This window comes from Tupaia chinensis, unplaced genomic scaffold (genome assembly GCF_000334495.1).
Source record: "Tupaia chinensis unplaced genomic scaffold, TupChi_1.0 Scaffold000527_1, whole genome shotgun sequence".
Lineage (NCBI taxonomy): Eukaryota > Metazoa > Chordata > Mammalia > Scandentia > Tupaiidae > Tupaia > Tupaia belangeri.
Window position 1 is genome coordinate 6,902,460 of NW_006160040.1, and position 18,534 is coordinate 6,920,993.

The 18,534-nt window shown below is 42.1% G+C and overlaps 1 protein-coding gene and 1 long non-coding RNA gene across 2 annotated transcripts in view; one reads left to right on the top strand and one right to left on the bottom strand.

Annotated features, from left to right (window-relative positions):
- Positions 1-9,583, top strand: part of LOC102498271 (uncharacterized) — a 39,298-nt gene extending 29,715 nt beyond the window's left edge. The window contains exon 3 of the long non-coding RNA XR_335764.3: positions 9,139-9,583. This is a non-coding gene — a long non-coding RNA (uncharacterized LOC102498271). The remainder of the gene's footprint in view (positions 1-9,138) is intronic.
- The window catches only part of TRAF3IP2 (TRAF3 interacting protein 2), a 52,933-nt gene that overhangs the window by 24,947 nt on the left and 9,452 nt on the right, over positions 1-18,534 (bottom strand). Inside the window, exons 2-3 of the mRNA XM_006157006.3 lie at positions 16,141-16,977; positions 4,226-4,403 (exon numbers count right to left, since the gene is read on the bottom strand). Of these exons, the coding sequence (XP_006157068.1) occupies positions 4,226-4,403; positions 16,141-16,969 (1,007 nt within the window). The 5' untranslated portion in view covers positions 16,970-16,977. The remainder of the gene's footprint in view (positions 1-4,225; positions 4,404-16,140; positions 16,978-18,534) is intronic.

Here is an 18,534-nt window from a genome sequence, read left to right on the forward strand (position 1 = left end):
CTGTCTCTCTCTTTCTGGCAAGTGCACATGCCCTATAGCAAAAACCTCTCCAAAAAAAAAAAAATATGTATATATATATATATATTCATTTTGTAAGTTAAATAATGTGATTGAATGTATAAAAGAAAATGAAATTTAAAAAATGAAAAAAGAATATGCATGTTGTTGGACCAGCCACTAGCATGGTGTAACGTTAAGTTGGCTGGATCCCACACGGCCAACTGTGCAATTTGAGTCCCTGACCCAGCAGCTTGGAAAACATGCTGGGCACATGTGCACATGTGCCCAAAATCCCAACAAAAGAAGAGAGGAGATTAGACTGTGCCGTGGCCATATCCCCCAAGGGTTGCTTTCTCACTTTCCCCCATCTGTCTATCTCTCTCTTTGATGAGTGCACATGCCATGTAGCAAAAATAGTTTTTGAAAATCTGATTTGAGGGACCAGCAGTCAGCGTAATGGCTATGTCGCTGGACTCCCATGTAGTCGACCACAGTTTGCGTCCCGGACCCGGTGGCTTAAAACTCACGTAGGCCGCGTGTGCGTGCGTGCCCAAGATCCCGAGAGGAGAATGGAGGAGAAGAGATTGCAGCATGGTTATCCCTCCTGGGGGGAGGTGTGGGATTACTGGCTTTCTGTCTCTCTGTCTCTCTCTGTCTATCTGGTGAGTGCACACACCCTATAGCAAAAATCTCTAAAAAAAAAAATCTGATTTGAAGGCTCTTTAAAGAAGTTTCTACCACATTGTTAAGTAGCATTTTCATTATTATTTTGATCGCTACTATTCCCATGAATATTCTGGAGATGAACAGTCTCATGCCCTCGTGTGAGATTTGGAAGGCAGAAGGAAATGGAAATCAAGGTTCTGCCATTTCTGTGGTTTCTTTTGGCAAGCAGTCATGAAGTGCCAAGTTTTGCCCAGAAAGCATGCCACGGTCCTCTTACCAGCTTCACGAACGTCAAGGGCAGATTATGAGCATCCATTTTTGTTCAGGGCAGGTCTGGCAGCCACAGAACCTACCCAGCAGTTGCAGTGGTCACAGCAGAGTTGGCCTTCTGAGTCTCTCCCTTCCTGACTGCAGAGTAGGAAGTTTCTTTGGTAGTCCTATTCTGTGTGCTGCTCTGGGATCCTTCCAGGAAACCCAGCCTAAAAGTTCACTCTTCCAACCTCCAACAACTTAGTCAGCACCCAAATGCCAATATTAAATCTCTTCCGCCTAAAATGGAAGAGTTGTTCCTATTTTTTTGTAACTAGTACGGGACTTAAATTGTATCTGTTTTGTTCTATTTCTTCTAAAAATTTCAGAAGTGGGCCCAGCAGATGGTGTAATGGTTATGTCACTGATTGCCATGTAATTGACCGTGGTTCAAGTCCCAGACCCGGAGGCTTAAAACTCACACTGGATGCATGTGTGTGCATGCCCAAAAGTCTGAGAGGAGAATAGAGGAGAAGGGATTTTGGCGTGGCCATCTCCCTAGGGGGTGGTTTCATGCTTCCTGTCTCTGTCTCTCTCTGTCTCTCTGGTAAGCACATGCATCCTATAGCAAAAAATTTCTCTTAAAAAAAAAAGTTAAATAAATAAATAATTTGGAACCAATGTTGTAAATTAATGTTTAGAAAATCTGGGTACTGGGAACATGGACATTATTATTTATTGTGTACTTAAAATTGTTTAATGTTATAATTTTTTTTTTGGAGAGGTTTTTGCTATAGGGTGCATGCGTTCGCCAGAAAGACAGACAGACAGAGAGAGAGAGAGAGAGAGAGAGAAATTATCCCCCAGGGGGATGGGGGATGGCCACGCTACAATCCCTTCTCCTCCATTCTCCTCTAGGGATCTTGGGCACGCACACACACGCACCCAGTGTGAGTTTAAGCCACTAGGTCCGGGACTCAAACTGAGGTCAACTACATGGGAGTCCAGTGACACAGCCATTACGCTAACTGCTGGTCCCCATGTTAAAAATTTTAAAAAATGTTTTGATTACAAAATTTATATGTATATTCCTAGTTTTGATGGATTATTGTTTATGCTTTTATATTTTTACCCACAAGAATAATTCAAATTCTGAGTCTTATACAACATAATTTAAAATAAAAGTACATGGAATTTCAACTATACTATATTTCTAAAATATGGATGTTTCAAGAGGTTGTTTTTATAAAATAGAGGAAATAATTCCTATAAAATATGCTTTCATCTAATGAGGAGCCAGGTCTCTATTCTTTTGCATTAAATCCTGGTATACCTAAACTTGTTTAGTTGTTATAAAAGATGATTGCTTATTTGATAGAGAAACAGTAAGGACTTAAAAGTATTCAAAAACATCAATAAGAAATATCATAAGGATTAATGTTAAACTGTGTGTTAAATCTCTTTCAAATTATCAGTAAGGGGAGAATTAGCTTTTTTACCTGAACTCATTTTTATTTATTGAGGAAACCACAGCAAGCTTAAATTGATGCCATAAAACCAATTACTTTGTACTATCTTTGCAGCTCTTTTGTAAATCTAAAATTTTGTACATCTAAATCTAAAATGTGAAATCTAAATTTTCAAAATAAGTTTATTTTAAAAATTATGATTGCTTTCCCTATTCAACAACAAACTTATTTCATAAAGATGCTTAAGTATTTTTGGCTTTCTCAGAAGTTTAGACATTACTTCTGTACAGTGCTCAGCCTGCAGTAAAATCACATTTCACTTAATTCTATTATTTAAGCTTCATGTATTTTCGTTGTAGAAAAATAAGAAAGAAAATATATGATGGCTTGTGGACATTTGAGTAAAGAGGAAATCAAGCTTGTGCCTTACCTGCCATTGCTAGTGAAGAGGCCTTTTATTTTCTTCAATAAAATTTTGGAGCTAACTACTAATTTCTGAAAAATCCACTTTAGCAGAACTTTTCTATCACATTTTATTCTATAAAAACAGAACATAGTTTTCCTTTGAGTGGTATATAAAACTTGTGTTGAGCAAGAGCAAACATTTCATCTTCTCTTTCCAATTTTGTCTAAGTTAGCCCCAGAGAGCTCTATTGACATAAGTTTTCTCTGTGTACTTTAGATCTATAAATTAAGAGAAAAGGAAAGCTCACAGAAGAGTCGAAAGAAAACAACAAGGAGAAATAATCAAATGGTTAGACAACTGAAGTCAGGAAAAACTAGAATTGTTTTTCTGGAAGAAACATATGTGAAACCTAATAATGCTGCTCAACATGTATGAGTGTTTTTATTATGGAAGAAAGTAACAGGCCCAGTGGTACAGGCAATAGCATACCAATGTGCAGTGCTAATCTGCAGTGCTGGAGAACACATGGCTGAATGTGGTTCCGATCCTAAATTGACCTGAAACACGCCAAGTGCTTGCATCTGAGATCCTGACTCAGTGGAGGGTTGAGGGTGAGGATTATAGTACCATGAGACCCTGTGGAGGGTCTCTCTCTCTCTCCTTTCTTTCTCATAAAAGAAATGTAACAAGCTTTAAAAAAAGTAAGGTGTTTTTTTTTTCTTTTTTTGGTCTGTGTGTTTTTAGTTTATTTATTCCATGAGTGAATGAGACAGAGAAAGAGAGAAAGAAGGGACAAGAGAGTGAGAGATACAGCCTCACTAACAGTGTCCCGATCTGCAATGCACCGTGTTTCGGCCAGCCTGGCTCAGGGGCACACGCACCTGATGCGCTCAGGGAGATCTCTGCACATGACCCTTCCCACGTGGGTCTATCTTGCAGAGCATGACGTTTTACCACTGCACCACCATTTGGCCCCTGTAACAGGTTATTTTAAATTTCTATTTCTATTGAGGATTAGTTAAATTTAAAATTTCAAAATAAGTAGATTTAAACAGGAATAGAAACTAGAGATAAAAAGTGGAAACGGCGCTAACAGTGGAAGTCAATCATAGTAAAACTAAAAGTCTATCTCATGGGCTAAAAGTTCCAGTTAAGAAACTAAAAGAAGTGGGTGTGACTTAGAGAATGTGGACAAGCCTTTTCTTTAAGAGAATTTTGGCTAATCACTAGTGGTTTTACATGTTGAGTAAAGAGATCCTTGTCATCCAGCTTCCATTTCCTCCTGACCTGAAAAGTCTCGATTGGGTGTTCCACAGTATGACTTGGTCACTAGCCAAGGCAGCAAATCTACAGAGATTTTTGATCTATCTTGGTTGCCTTGGCATAATTCTTTCCCATGTTAAAAATATCTGAAGGTTGACCCTATCATACTTACTGATACCTCGGGAGCCCAGGAAAAGAACAGTCTCTTTGTACAAGCCTCTCTTCTTGGTTCCAGGGACTGGGATAATTCACGAAGACCTTCTCCACAGGGTGCAGGCCTCTCACACTGGCTCCAGCTAGGGCTGGTGGGATCACTTGCCGGTAGGCTGCTTGAGGGTAGTCATGGCCAACTGTGGATAAAAAAATAAAGAGAATGGGGATGATCAATTCTGGTTCCTTTGTATAAAGGAAGAGATAGGCTCAGTGCAATTTTGTGACTTGATACCAACTGAGGGGTCCAAGTAGTGACCAGCTAATACTTGCCATATTTTGGCACTATTACTTAGTTTTCATAGCATCGATCCACCTTTTTCCTAAATAAAAACATCTGTGAAATCATGAGTTTGGTATTCAAATTGGAAAGCTCAAGGAACTTTTCCAAAAATACTCTTTTTTAAAAAATAATTTTTAATTATTTAACTGCCAGGTCCAGGACTTGAACTGTGGTCGACTATGTAGGAGTCCAGAATCCTTAACCACCTGCTGGCCCCCAATAAAAAACTCTTTAACAGGCTTTTATTTTAGTAAAAGACTTAAGATAATCCAACCATGAAGAACTGCCCTCTCACCACCATTTCTTACCATAATCCCCCAAGTGTCTAGACTCCAAGGCTAGGAGAAATGATTCCTATGACATATGTAGAACCACTCCTCTCTCCTTTCCTCCCCTCAAGTGGACACACACACACACATGCACACACACATGCACACACACACAGAGTTCTCTTAAGAAGCAGCAAATGAATGAAAGCCTGGCTCATCCCTCAGAGAAGCAGCCAACCAGTTGGCAATACCTTTCAATTTCTTAGTCCTCCATTTCTAAAGTCTATATGCACTGGCTGGGAACCAGGACAGTTTGAAATGGGCAGGGCTTAGGGCAGTTTGAAGAGGACAGGACTCGGAGCAAAGCCAGGGTTGGCAGTGACTTACATGAGTGTATGACATGGGAGAGAATGTCTCAGCCAGGCCCGGAGCAGCAGGGTCCTACGGGAAGAGGGGCAGGCTGCATGACTGGGTGAGAGGATAGAACCAAAGGCCAGAGGAGAGGCAGGGAACCCAGTAAGGGAGAGAGAAAGCTCTGAAGGAAGTGCCCAGGCCCGAAGCGCTGGGAAATCGGAGAAGTTATGGGGACTAGAGAGAACCAAGTGGATAGCCCTACCAAGTGAACCACAAACACCTCCTGGTGACCCAAGCACTGCCACCTCTGCCCAAGGAGGAAGTACGATGATCCAGGAGGCGAAGTATTTAGGGCAAGAGGGAACCTTATTTTTAGAAAAGTAATAATTGGGCCAGCCCATGGAATGGTGGTTAGTGCAGCTGGATCCCACTTGGCCAACCCAGCAGTTCAAGTCCCAGACACAGTGGCTTGAGAAATACGCCGGGCACATTGTGTGAGTGTCCAAAATCCTGAAAGGAGGGTGAAATGGAGAAGTGACTGCAGCGTGACCATTCCCAATGGGAGGTGCTTTCCCACTTCTCTCTCTTGCTCGCTTTTCAGGGAGCACACATGCCCTCTGGCAAATTAAAAAAAAAAAAAAGTAATAATCAAGTTTGCCTGCTGTGTAGGTTGGATACATGAAGAAATGTACTGTGAGATAAAACTGGCAAGGAAGCAAGAAAGTAACAGGAAAGATAGGTTGAATGGGGAGGGCGAGAGTGCGACTAAGAATTTTATTCTTAGTTTGGTAAGCAGGCAGGAGCCATCGAAGTGTTCAAGGGAGCGAGCATTCAGGAAAACCATGGCGTCGAGTGCAGAACAGTAGATGTGTGTGGTCGCTAACATAGCTGCCTTTAGTCTCCACTGTCTAGACTCAGGAAACACTTGGTGACCCTGGCGATGTGCCCAGGCAAGTCCCTCAAGCCTGGTTATATCCTCTGGAGTCAGTCTGTTGCCTGCTTCGACCTGTGACTCCGGCTAGGTCCTTTTGTCACATGTCCTCTGGCAAAAATGACCATGCCCCTCCAATCCATAGTGTCTCCCGGCCCTAACCCATGCTCTTGCCTTACTATCGCATAGCCCTGGTCACACGTTGTAGGATGGTTTTAAGGAAGGTGGGGAGGCAAAAGGATTCTGCCTGGACCTATCCCAGTGCCTGGCTGACAAAGGAGACCAGGGCTTGGAGGGCAACTCTAAGAATTGCAGTTAGGACCAGAGAGACTTTTAAGGTCTAGGCTAAGATATATTATGCAACGTACTGCCTTTTTAGGGAAGGCTAGATACATTTAGGGGGCCCAGATTGCCAGTCAGGGTTTCAGGGCAACAAGGCAGGTCACTACTACTGCTCCTTTTCCACAGCTAGTAAAAGAGCAGCAAGTGTCACGGCACCAGGCAGGAGGCAGCCTGCTTTTAGATGTACAGTGTATGAGCGGACCATTTATGAACTCAGCTATTGATACAACCGTCCAAGACCTCCCATTTGAGGTCTTGAACTCCACCGTGATCAGATTTCTGCCTTCTCTATCTCTTACTGCACTGTCACTGGTTCACCAAGCCCCAGCTTCATCTCGAATAGCCCACGCTTGTCGCCACTTCTGGAACCCTGAGTCTGCCGTTCTCTACCCAGAAGAATTTTCCCCTTAGATCTTTTTCTTTTTTTTTTTTTAATACAGTAGTTCTTTTTTTTTTTTTTTAATAATTATTTATTTTTAACTTTTAATTTATTCATTTACTTATTTTATCTTGACCAGAGAGAGACAAACAGAGAGAGAGAAAGTCAGAAAGCAAGCTACCAGGTCCAGGCCTTGAACCGTGGTCAGCCATGTGGGAGTGTCCAGCACCTTAACCACCACACCACCTGCTGGTCCATCCCCTTAGATCTTTACAGACCAAATTCTTGTCATTCAAGGCTCAGGCCAAATATCTCCTGTTGGAAGCGGCCTACTCATTCACCCAGTGGCCTTGTCCCACCCCCCATTTTATTTTCTTCACAGTGTTTGTGATCATGGGTTTGTATAAGTAAACACGACTGAATTGTTAACTCCTTGCCTGCCTTTCCTACTAGAATGCAAGCTCTATGAAAGCATGGGCAGTGTCTGCTTGCCGCCAGGCCTCCGAGCACAGAACTCGCACGAGGAGGGTAGAAATGAATGAATGAAGACTGAATAATTACAGAGTCAATCTACACACCAAGAAGAGAAGCCATTTGGGACTACATAATCTGCTTGCTAGGTCTCAGGTCTCCTAGACTGTCCACTTCTCATCTGCTGTTGACTTGAGGGTTTTTGTCAGTAGGAAGGGGAAAGACAGGGTAAGAGAGGAGAAATTTTGCCAATGACCTTGAAAGCTTTCATAAGAAAGGAGCTGAAAGTAACTCAGGTGAAATTTTTAACGTTTGGAGCGATTTTTGCTTTCCATAGCCATTAATGAGTGGCTAATAATGTTTTGTTTGCTTTAAAAGGACTACCGAGCTCTAACGATAGGGTCTTTTTTTCTTTTCCAAAAAGCGGATGTTAGTGCTGTTCATCAAAAGCCTTTGAATCAAGGTCATATGATTTCTAACAGATTATTTCCCTCACAACGTGTTTTTGTCTCATAGCAACAAATCGTATCATTAAAATCACTAAGGCATGTGGGCTAAGTGTTTCATTAGCTGTAACTTTCATTTCTGAAATGGCCACCTGTGGTAAAAGTTACAGCGGTTTATGTGAGATGAAAATGATCCACCTCATCAATTATTAAAATTAGCATAACAACAATATAGTTCTCTGTGCTGTCCTTTTATTATTTTAAACTAAGAAGTTTGGCCTATCTGAAGGTCAGCCAAAAATAAGCTTTCCTGGACCAGCCAGGTTGGTATGGTGGTTAAGGTAGCTGGATCCCACATGGCCAACTGTGTGGTTCAAGTCCCAGATCAGATGGCTTAGAAAATATGCCAGGTTCATGTATGTGCATGCCCAAAAATCCCAAGAGGAGAATGGAGGGAAAGGGACTATGGTGTGGCTATACCCTCTGGGGTGTGATTTCTCACTTGACCCTCCCACAGTCTCTCTCTCTCTGCTCTGGCGAGCATTCATACCCTATAGTAAAAGTTAAAATAAATAAGCTTTCCCTTTGAAAATGGGATTTGACTTGTTTTGTCTAGAACCTGGCTGGTTGTATGGAAAAGTTGCTAAATAAAAAATGTTTGTCAGGTAAGTGAATATCTTTTTATTGCTCAAGTTTTAATCCATTATTAGGACCAAGACTTGCTAGTTTAGGGGTACTCTCTCTCTCTCTCTCTCTCTCTCTATATATATATATGGCTAATGTTAATCACTTGCTACATGCCAAGTACTATTCTAGGTTTCTTATTTAGGATTATAGGTTTCTGCTTTCTAGAGTTGAACTCAGAATAAAATCCGAATTCCTCACAAAGGTCTTTGCATCTTTCATCTTCTAGCATATTCTCTCCAAGGTGACTTGCTCTACCTGTTGACTTGATATTGGTACCTTAATAACATCAAGCTCCTTGCTTCCTTGATCTTCTCATCTTTTACGTGTTAGCTCATTGTTGCCTCAGAGACATTCTCAGACTGGAAACCTTAGCTAATAATTTGTGTGCCAACACCTGATTATTTCCTGTATAGCTCTTACAGTTAGTCGTTTTGTTTGCTGATTTTTTTTTCTTTTAAATTTATTCCTTCTGAGAGAGAAAGAGACAGAGAAAGAGAGAGAAAGAGAGTGAGAGAAAGAGAGAAGCTCCTCCAAGTGGCCTTCACACCGTGACTATCCAGGTCCTGGTCAGCCTGGATCATGGGCATGTGTGCATGCGGTATGTACTGGGAGGTTGCAGGATGCAAACCAAGGACCTCTCTATGTAGCTGTGGTTACCTCACTGCTGTGCCACTGTCTGACCCCTATTTTCTATTTCTTTTTTGTCTCCCCAGGAGATTGTGAACTCCACAAAGACAAGGACCAGGTCTGTTATATGCACCTCTGTCAACATAGTACTTCACGGATGACCTGGCAAATGTTTTTTGAATAAATTGATAAATGAATGGACAGGTTCTGTTTCCCAATTCCACTCATCTCCTTGACCTCACAGACACTCTACTCCTGATTATGGATCACTCCTTTTCCCAGAAAGTAGATAACAGATGTTTTAAAATTCATTTGATGAATATTTAAATTGAACTTTTATAACTGGGTACTTAGTGAACAAAGATAAATAGGATACAATTTCCTTGTGTAGCTCAAAATAAATGGAGAGAGAAAAGCTGTGTGTCTGTAGGTGTCTGTTTTTAAACACAAACCCACACTAGTTCGCACTTGAGAAGGCGAGGCAGCAGACAAGTCGGCAGCCACCTCCTTAAGAGGCACTGCTCAGAAATAGCTTCCCCCCACAGACTTGTCCCAAGTACCTAAAATCCCATCAGAGAGTTTCCCATCAGTAGGAGATGGAAGTGGGTGATGTCATAGACAAATGACTTAGCACGGTAGTTTCTCGGTTCTGAGGCCTTGTTCATCATAAACAAAAGATGATCTCAGATGGCTGCACCATCATCCATGGGTGCCTAGTGTCGTGTGCTGTCATCCGTCCTGCGATCCTCTTGGCCTGGGTACACATGGACTTCATGTTCCTGGGCTTTTCCCACTTGGAATTTGTAAACCAAATCCTAAATGAGGCTTTCCATTTATCAGTCAAGACTTTTAACATTTTTCTTCCTTATTAAGAATGGTATTAAAAGAGTTTATGAGAGAGAAAATAAAATCTGACTTTCAAGTTGTCAAGAAACATCATGATATAGTAGGATCGGTTTAGCCAGGAAACAAAATGACCAACATTAACTGTTACAGGAACTCCCACAGCTGAAAGCAGCTGTGGTTCCTGAAAGGCAGCTCCTTTCTTTATCGTTTCTCCCATCTGGTTGATTTTTCCCTTACTTTAACTGTGCATGCACTCTAGCATGCAAAGCATCACTTTTTTTTTTTTTTGGTCCATAGGAATAACTGTAAGCGTATACCCGCCGTTTTATTTTATTCAGTCTCCTTGGCAGGGGGAAAAAAATTGATAATAAAATAAGGGCTCTGTAGGCTCAATTCCTTCTTTTTTTCTAATATATTTGAATCATGGGTTTTATCTGACTGCACAGCCATGTTCTCCATCCTGGTGACCTTCAGTGGAGGGGTTCGGAGGCAGTAAGAGGCTGGTTTTTCCAGAGGGTGAGTGAGGAGAAAACACAGGCTTATTCTGTTTCTCATTTTCACCAGCTTTAAAAACTTTTTTTTTAACATAAAAAGGATGTCCAATATTCTTTTTTAATTTTGTTTTGTTTTAACTTGCAAGAACCTCAGATAAACCATTTGCATGGGGATCATTATTTATTTATATATTCATTAATGGGTAAGGAAATAATACTCTCCTAAAGCCGACTAGACCCATGTAGCCATGGTTTCCAACTGCACGAGCATCCCTTAGGTGAACAGCTCTTTTGAAGTGGTTTTGTTGGCAATTAAGTGCAGTTATAGCCCTGACATGAAACTAAGCATTTGTACACCTGCCCTGAATGCTTAAAATCTGTGCCAGTCAGAGGGATCTGGAAGTAGGGGGGCACTCACTGTGCAGAGCTGGGCTGCAGGATCCATTTAAATAATAACTATAATAATGATGAAAGAGCTGCTAGTGATTGAGGGCTTACTACCGGCCAGCCACTTTTCTAGTGCCTATAATGCATTATCTCATTTAATCCTCACAGCAACCTTCATGGGAGTCACTGCTGCTGGAGGCCTCCTAAGTATTTTGGAGTTGCAGTGCCTGTAGAAAAGCCATACAGCGCTGACCCTTTTCTCTGTGATTAGACGCCCTCAGAGCCAGAGCCAGGGTACATGCAGGGTGACATGGCCTTTTGTACACTCTCACTTTCCCTTTCTTTTCTTTTACTTTTCAAATTTTACTTTTCTTTTCTTTTAAATTGCCAGAGGGTGCTTGTATTTGCCAGAGAGAGAGAGAGAGGGGAGGGGAAAGAAAGAGCGGGAGAGGGAGGACGCACCACCCAGTATAGTCAACCATAATTCCTTCTCCTCCATTTCTCCATCCTGTCTGGATTTTGGACATGTGTGCACACTTGTCTGGCATGGTTTGTTTTTTGTTTATTTTTTAGGTTTTTGCCATAAGGTGCGTGCACTCATCTGAGAGACACAGAGAAAGGGAGAGCAAGAAATCACCCCTTGGCAGGGGTGGGGTGGGGTGGGGAGGTGGCCATGCAGCAATACCTTCTCCTTTATCCTGTTGGAATTTTGGGCATGCATGCACATGCACCCAATGAGAGTTTCAAACCACTGGGTCCAGGATTCGAACCATGGTCAGCCACATAGGAGTCAAATGCCTTAATCACCATGCTACCTGCTGGCCCCCATCTGGTGTGTTTTTTTAAGCACTGGGTACAGGATTCAAATGTGCTCTCTGCCACATGGGAACTGCCTCCTTTAACCACTAGGCTATGAGGCTGGCCCAGTTTTTATTTTTTAATTATAAAAGTAACATCTGATTGCTGTAAAAAAATTGAGAGTACATAGGCTAGAAGGAAAATATTGTTTTCCCTCTTTACCTGTTCCCTCCTCCCACGATCACTTTAAGAGCTGGGACCAACCTTCTAGACATTTTAGACTTTCTAGGCTTTTTAATGTTTGCATGTATACATGTGTGTATAGATAGATTGTCTTTAAAAATAAACATGTATGGGATCAACACTGCATTTACTTTTCAGTTCAATCTTTTTTTTAAAGAGAGAGATTTTTGCTATAGGGTGCATGCGCTTCCTGGAGACACAGAGAGAGACAGAGAGAGAGAAAGTGAGAAATCGCCCCCCGGGGGGGATGACCATACTACAATCCCTTGTCCTCTATTCTCCTCTCAAGATTTTGGGCACACACACACTTGTGCCTGATGTGAGTTTCAAGTCATCATGTCCAGGACTCAAACTACACTCAGCCATGTGCAAATCCACCACCTTAATCACTATGCCACCTGCTGGCCCCCAGTTTAATCTATTTTTAAAAAAATGTCAGGTGGTTGTGGAGGTTAAAGTGCTGGATACCACATGGCTGAGCACGCTGTTGGAGTCCCAGAAGCTTGAGAGTCATGCCAGGTACATGTGTGTGCAGCCTCAAGTCTCAAGAACATTGGAGGAGAAGGGATTGCCATATGGCCATCCTCCCTGGGGACAGGGTATGGGGGAGGGTGATTTCTCACTTTCCTTCTCTCTCTGCCTCTGGCAAGTCATGTGCCCTATAGCAAAACTAAAAAAAAAAAAAAGAAAAAGAAAAAGAAAAAATGTCAGAATGTGTATTTTATTCTGTTCACCAAGGACTTAGTTGTCCATTGTGTAAATAATCACAAATTACTTATCTGATTCCTTATCAATAAGCATTGGTTATTTTCACTTTTACTCTAATAAAACAATGCTTTGATATTAATAAACATCGTTGTATATTTTTCCTATATTTTTATATGCCTGTTTAATGTTTCTATAGATAGATTCCAAACAGCAAGACTGCTGGGCTAAAAAGAAAGCACATTTAAAATTTTGATAAATAACAGAATTGCCTTTCATAAAATTGTATCCATTTACATTCTCAACAAGAGTGTATGGGAGTATTCATTTTCCTACAACCCCACTAACACTAGATGTTGTTTCAGGTTGTTATTTTTGAATACCTAATCAGGGAAAGGGTATCTTTAAAAGTTTGGTGATGTGGTGGTTAAGGGCACTGGACTCCCACATAGCCAACTGTGGTTCAAGACCTGGGCCTGGTGGCTTGGTTTCTTACCTTCCATTTCTCTCTCTCATTCACTCTGTCCCTCTCTGGTCAAATTAAAATAAATATATAAATAAAATTAAAAAAAGTTTGGCATCTCTCGAGCTTGGTTTTATGCCTGCTTTGGCTGTTTATAGATCATCGTGTTACCCCCATCTCCTTCCAGGTTCTCTCCTCTCTGCCTTTCATCACCTTTCTTCACTCTCAGGATCCCGGACGTCCTCTCCACTCTCTCCTCCCCGCAAGTCCCACTTAAATAGAAGGACATAATATAGAGAGCAAGGGGGAGGTGATCTGATGAAAGAAAGCAGGTTCTACCGTATTAGAGATGACAAGCGTTCCCAGGTGGGAGTGTTCGCCTTTTAAAGGAGCCTGTCCCGCGGGGGCAATGCTTACCTCCAAAGACTGGATTGCTAATGGTGCCATTTCAGGCTTCAATAAGAAAAATATTTTCCAGGGGGAAGATCTTCCTGGGACCCTCATTATAACATTGTATCAATGCTTTCTTTGTCTATCATGATGAGACTTTTTCCTGTTAATAGATAAAGGCAACTGCTTGGAACTTCATGTCATAAAGCATTTGACTAAGTATTTACACTTCTGCATATTATTCTACAGAGTTAATCAGAAATGCAGATAAAAACTTACATACTTGGGACAAGCAGTTAGCATAATGGCTATGTCGCTGGACTCCCATGTAGCCGACCATGGTTCGAGTCCCGGACCTGGTGGCTTAAACTCATGCCGGGCGCGTGTGCGCGCGTATCCAAGATCCTGAGAGGAGAATGGAGGAGAAGGGATTGCTGCGTGGCCATCCCCCCTGGGGGGTGATTTCTTGCTTTCTATCTCTCTGTCTTTCTGGGGAGTGCACGTGCCCTATAGCAAAAACCTCTCCAAAACCAAAAACAAACAAACAAACAAATAAAAAAACTTACATACTTAATGTTTGCTTTAGCATTGCTTATGGCATCAGAAAACTGTAAACTATTTAAAATGTTCAATGATAGTGAATAGGTTAATAACAATTGGGTAGATCCATTTGATTTTATTTTTAAATGATTCTGGAAGATGTATATTCAATGCCATTGGAATTTATTTTAATTTTGCATTACATTTTTATGCAAAGCAAAAAAAAACAATGGAAGTAAAGTCAAAACCCTAATAAAGAATTATACTTGGGTAATGCAAATGTAAATACATTTTGTTTTCTTTTTTAAATTTTTTGGACATATTTAAATTTGGGCAGGGATCAAATATTACTGTTATGACAGGGAAATTACCTTTAAATGCAGATGGTAGAATGTTGAAAAGTAGTTTATGATATTTTTATCACAAATTATCCCCATTTAAACTAGAAATCACTAAGAAATAAATATAACCCTGGCCTTGCAAAGGTTCGGTTCTCAGTGATTGATACTAAAGGGAACCAACCCATCACGACACAAATCCTACTACTAGGCACTCAGAGTAGGCAGTGGGATCAACACACCTACCCCCACTCAATTGGCTTTTGCCGTCTAACACTCTGGGTCCCAGTTTTGGGCCTCAGGGGGCCCTTTCTTCTCCTAGACCCAGGTCCCACTTCCAAGCCCTGCTGTTTCTCCAGTTCCTGGCCTCTTCTTTGAGCTCACACTCATTCTTCCCTATTTTTTCTAGACATCTTCCAAGTTACCTTCTTCAACTAACTCTTTTATGGCATTTGTGATTATTTTTAAAATTTACTGTACATTAAAGCAGGGCATTAGGTCTTTGGTCAGACTCTTCTTGTACTATTTGAACTGGTTTTTGTACAGCGTTTATTTGCTAACATATTTTTTTAAATTGTATCTCACAGGCTTGTGTTTTGTCTCTAAAGCTCTATTGTTATTTTCCGGTGACCTCAGCAGAGATTTAACACCAAGAATAGTGATGGACACTTTATTTCCATCTAAGACAGTCACTTTCAGAGATGCTTACTACACTGATACATATTCATTCACTCACTCATTCAGAAATAGTCTGTCGAGGGTCTGCCAGGGGTGTGATGGTTAAGGCTTTGGATCTCACATGCTTGACTGTGTGGTCTGAGTCCTGGATCTGGCAGCTTGAAAAATACACTGTGTGCATGTACATGTGTGTCCAAAATCCCAACAGGAGGGAAAGACAGAGGAGAAGGGATTGCAGCCTAACATTCCCAATAGGAGTGCTGTCTTACTCTCTTTCTCTCTGTCTCTCTCTTACAAGTGCACATATCCTCTGGTAAATTAAATTTTAAATTTTAAAAAGAAAAAGAAATAGTTCATTGAGGGTCTATTATATACCAGGCATTATGCTAAATGCTGGGGGATTATGGATTGAAAGTACATTTTTGCCATTATGTAAAAGCTTGCAGGCTGAATAAGAGGCAAACACGTGCATAATTAGATGCCACACTGGTGTTAGGTGTCCTGGCAGAGGCAGAGCTCAGGGACACAGAAGGCTTGAAGGAGAGTGACCTGTGGAAGATGCCAGAGGAACACTGGAGCTAAGTCTTAAAAGATGCATACGGTGGAATATCCTGGATAAGAAGAGTGTAGACTAACAGACATGGGACATAGGGTAACGAGTTAGGGCAACTGCTAGTCCTTGGGTATGGCTGAGACATAGGGTAAATATGGATGATTCAAGGCTTCGAAGACAATTAAGCAACAAAATCTTATGAGCAACTTAATTTGTATGTAATGGCATGAGTACAAAGTCTCAATGATACTCTAGGTATCTTCTGGGTTTTTTTGTTTGTTTTTTGGTTTTTGTTTTTTCCTTTGGTTCCATGGGCTTTCTCTGCCAAGTCTGAGATGAAAAAGAAATATACAAAGAAGGAAGCCCAGATGCCCAAAACTTAGGACAACAATTAAACTTTCTAGTAGTCATTCAGATCATCTCCCTGCCTAAAGGCAGGTTTTCCAAGCAGGTGCTTCTTAGTGGGACAGGCTTTGGGTAAGAAAAAGCATTCTTTTAAGCCCCCTTGCAAATCAGGCCATGCATGGATCGCCCCTGTAAGCGAATGCCCTCCCTGCATTCTGTGCTGGTCTAGTGACGCAAGGTGTTGACAGGAGGCCCTTGTTTCCGCAGCCACCCAGCCCAGAATGTCCAGAGGAGGCTGGATCACTTACGTGGCACCCGGTGATCGGGATCTCTGGGGTAATGGTGATGATAATTCCATGGAGCGTGTGGGGAGGGGTTGGGAGGCAGCATCTGTGCACAGGCTGGGTACCTCTGCGGTTCAGATGGAAGGAACTCCCTGGACCTGAGAGGCCTGGGGAGGTCCTGGAGATAACATGCAGAGGTGAGGGGCAGGGGCCTTTCCAGCTGCCTGAGGCCCAGGATGTCCTGGGGCTGGGAATCATACCCCGTGTCTATTGTTGGCAGATCAGGGGCTGCTCGACCCCTAGGGGGCTGCGGCTGTTGCACCGTTTCTTGGCTACTGCTCGAGGAATCTGCTGAGGCAGTAGGTAAACTTTGGTCTGACTTTTCTGAGTCATGGCCAGTGTCAGGAGAAGCTTCTGAAAGCTGAGATCTCAGCCATTGATTGTGTTTTTCCATAAATGAAAACTGATGCTCCGAGGGCAGGGATTCAGCCACAGACTCAGACTCAGGATTGCTGGCTGCAGAGGAACCTGAGGGAAAATCTCTGCCCAGGGCTGGGTGTCTCCCGCAGAAGCTGTCCTCACTCTCCTCCAGGACTGTAGTGCGCAGGCAGGTGACCTGCTGGGACACAGGTCGGTGGTGGTTGGCAAGTTGCAGAGCTGGGTGAGCTTGAGAAAGGCCTCCTGAGGAAAAGTGAAGGGTTTTTGGTGCAGACAATGTATTGAGTGCCATGTTCCTTCTATCTGGAGCAGGTCGTTCTGATTCCTCTTCCAGGGAATATTCTGGGATTGGTTTCAGCAGCTGAGTTGGGTATGGTTCTGATTCATCGACCTCCACTGGAATACTTCGGTTCATTCTAGTTTCTGGAACAAAAGGACACATTCCAAAGCCTCAGAAGACAGATCAATACTTGGAGTCTCCACTTCATGACCTTAAGGAACCTCATTTGGGGTATGCTTTAAATTCACAGTTGTGCGACACCAATCACGTAAAGCTACTAATCCTCCATTTAAGGTTATTCAGATATTTTATTTGGAAGGCAACTCAAAGAAGGCGACTAGGCCTAGAGGAAACCAGGGAAAACCACAGATGAAAATCAACTACGTACCAAGTACTGAGGAAAGAGAAGTGACCAGAATGTGGGCTAGTTCATGTGTGTCTGGAATTCATGCTGAAATAAATCTCAATAACTGATATGGAATGATTTCTAAAATATACTGTTAAGTAATTAAAAGAAAAACGCAAGGTGTAGAACGGGGTGTATACTATGCTGCCATTTTGTGTAAAACAATGAGAGGGTAAGGTGTGTATTTGTGTATCCATCTGCTTGTATATGTACAAGACACACGGAGGACACACAGACATTGGTACTATAGTTGCCTTCGAGAATGGGACTAAGCTGGGGGACAGGGGTGGGAGGGAGAGTTTTTACCTTTTGAACTTTAAACATTTTGTTTCATTCGACCATTGCCTAATTTAAAAATAAATTAAAGTGTTTTTAAAAACAATAAAAAAGAAAGCCCAAGTTTAAAACACGTTGAATAAAGGTCACAGTGACATTTTCTACTTCACAACTTTAGATTATGTGGAGGACTTCACTCCCTCTGGGCACTATACAGTGAAGATAGCCATGACCATCTGGTTTCTGATGCCCCAGTTGAACTAGAAAGGCCCCACTGAACTAGCCATTCACCCACAGTCCAGGCAACGTTGTTTCATCCATGAAAGTAGAACTCTTAATCAACCTAATGAAATGAGAACTAAAACGAGGCTCCCCTTATCATTAAATTGGTTGGGACGATATCTCCACTCGAGGGGAAGGAAGGAGGCAGGTTGTGGAATGGGCTGCATACGATCCATGGAGGATGGTGGAGAACCGCAGAGCAGGTGTAGTAAGGGCAGGCGACTTAAGTGAAAAAGAAAAAAAATCCCAGAGGTTTATTCTCTGGAAGGCCTTGTACATAGCATACTTCAAACACTGGAAAGTAAAGAGGTGCGTGTGGATTTTTAAGTTCCTACTTTGGATCCATGTGGCATTTCAACACCAACATTTACCGAGGGCTTACTGTGCCTAAAGTCATGGTGTTTGTAAGTTATTACTCTAAAACAGATTTTGCAGAATGCAAATCCCCTTCCTCTGGAGCCCTACACCCAATTTAACTGAGAGCATGGCAGCATGCATTTTAAAATGCTCCACTTTCAGAAGAGAGGTGAACCAGCAGTTTCCCACCAAATTTATCTTAACTGCCTGTAGAGATGCCTCTCCACGCCCGGCCATATGAACACTCTGACACTTCCTCATAACACTTAATATCACTGTACCCACCGGTTGCAAAAAACCCCTTGTGCTGTTTTCTGGCGCAACAGAACTCCTTCAGCTTCTAATTCCTGGCTGGCTCTCCCTCCTTCCCTCTGTCTTT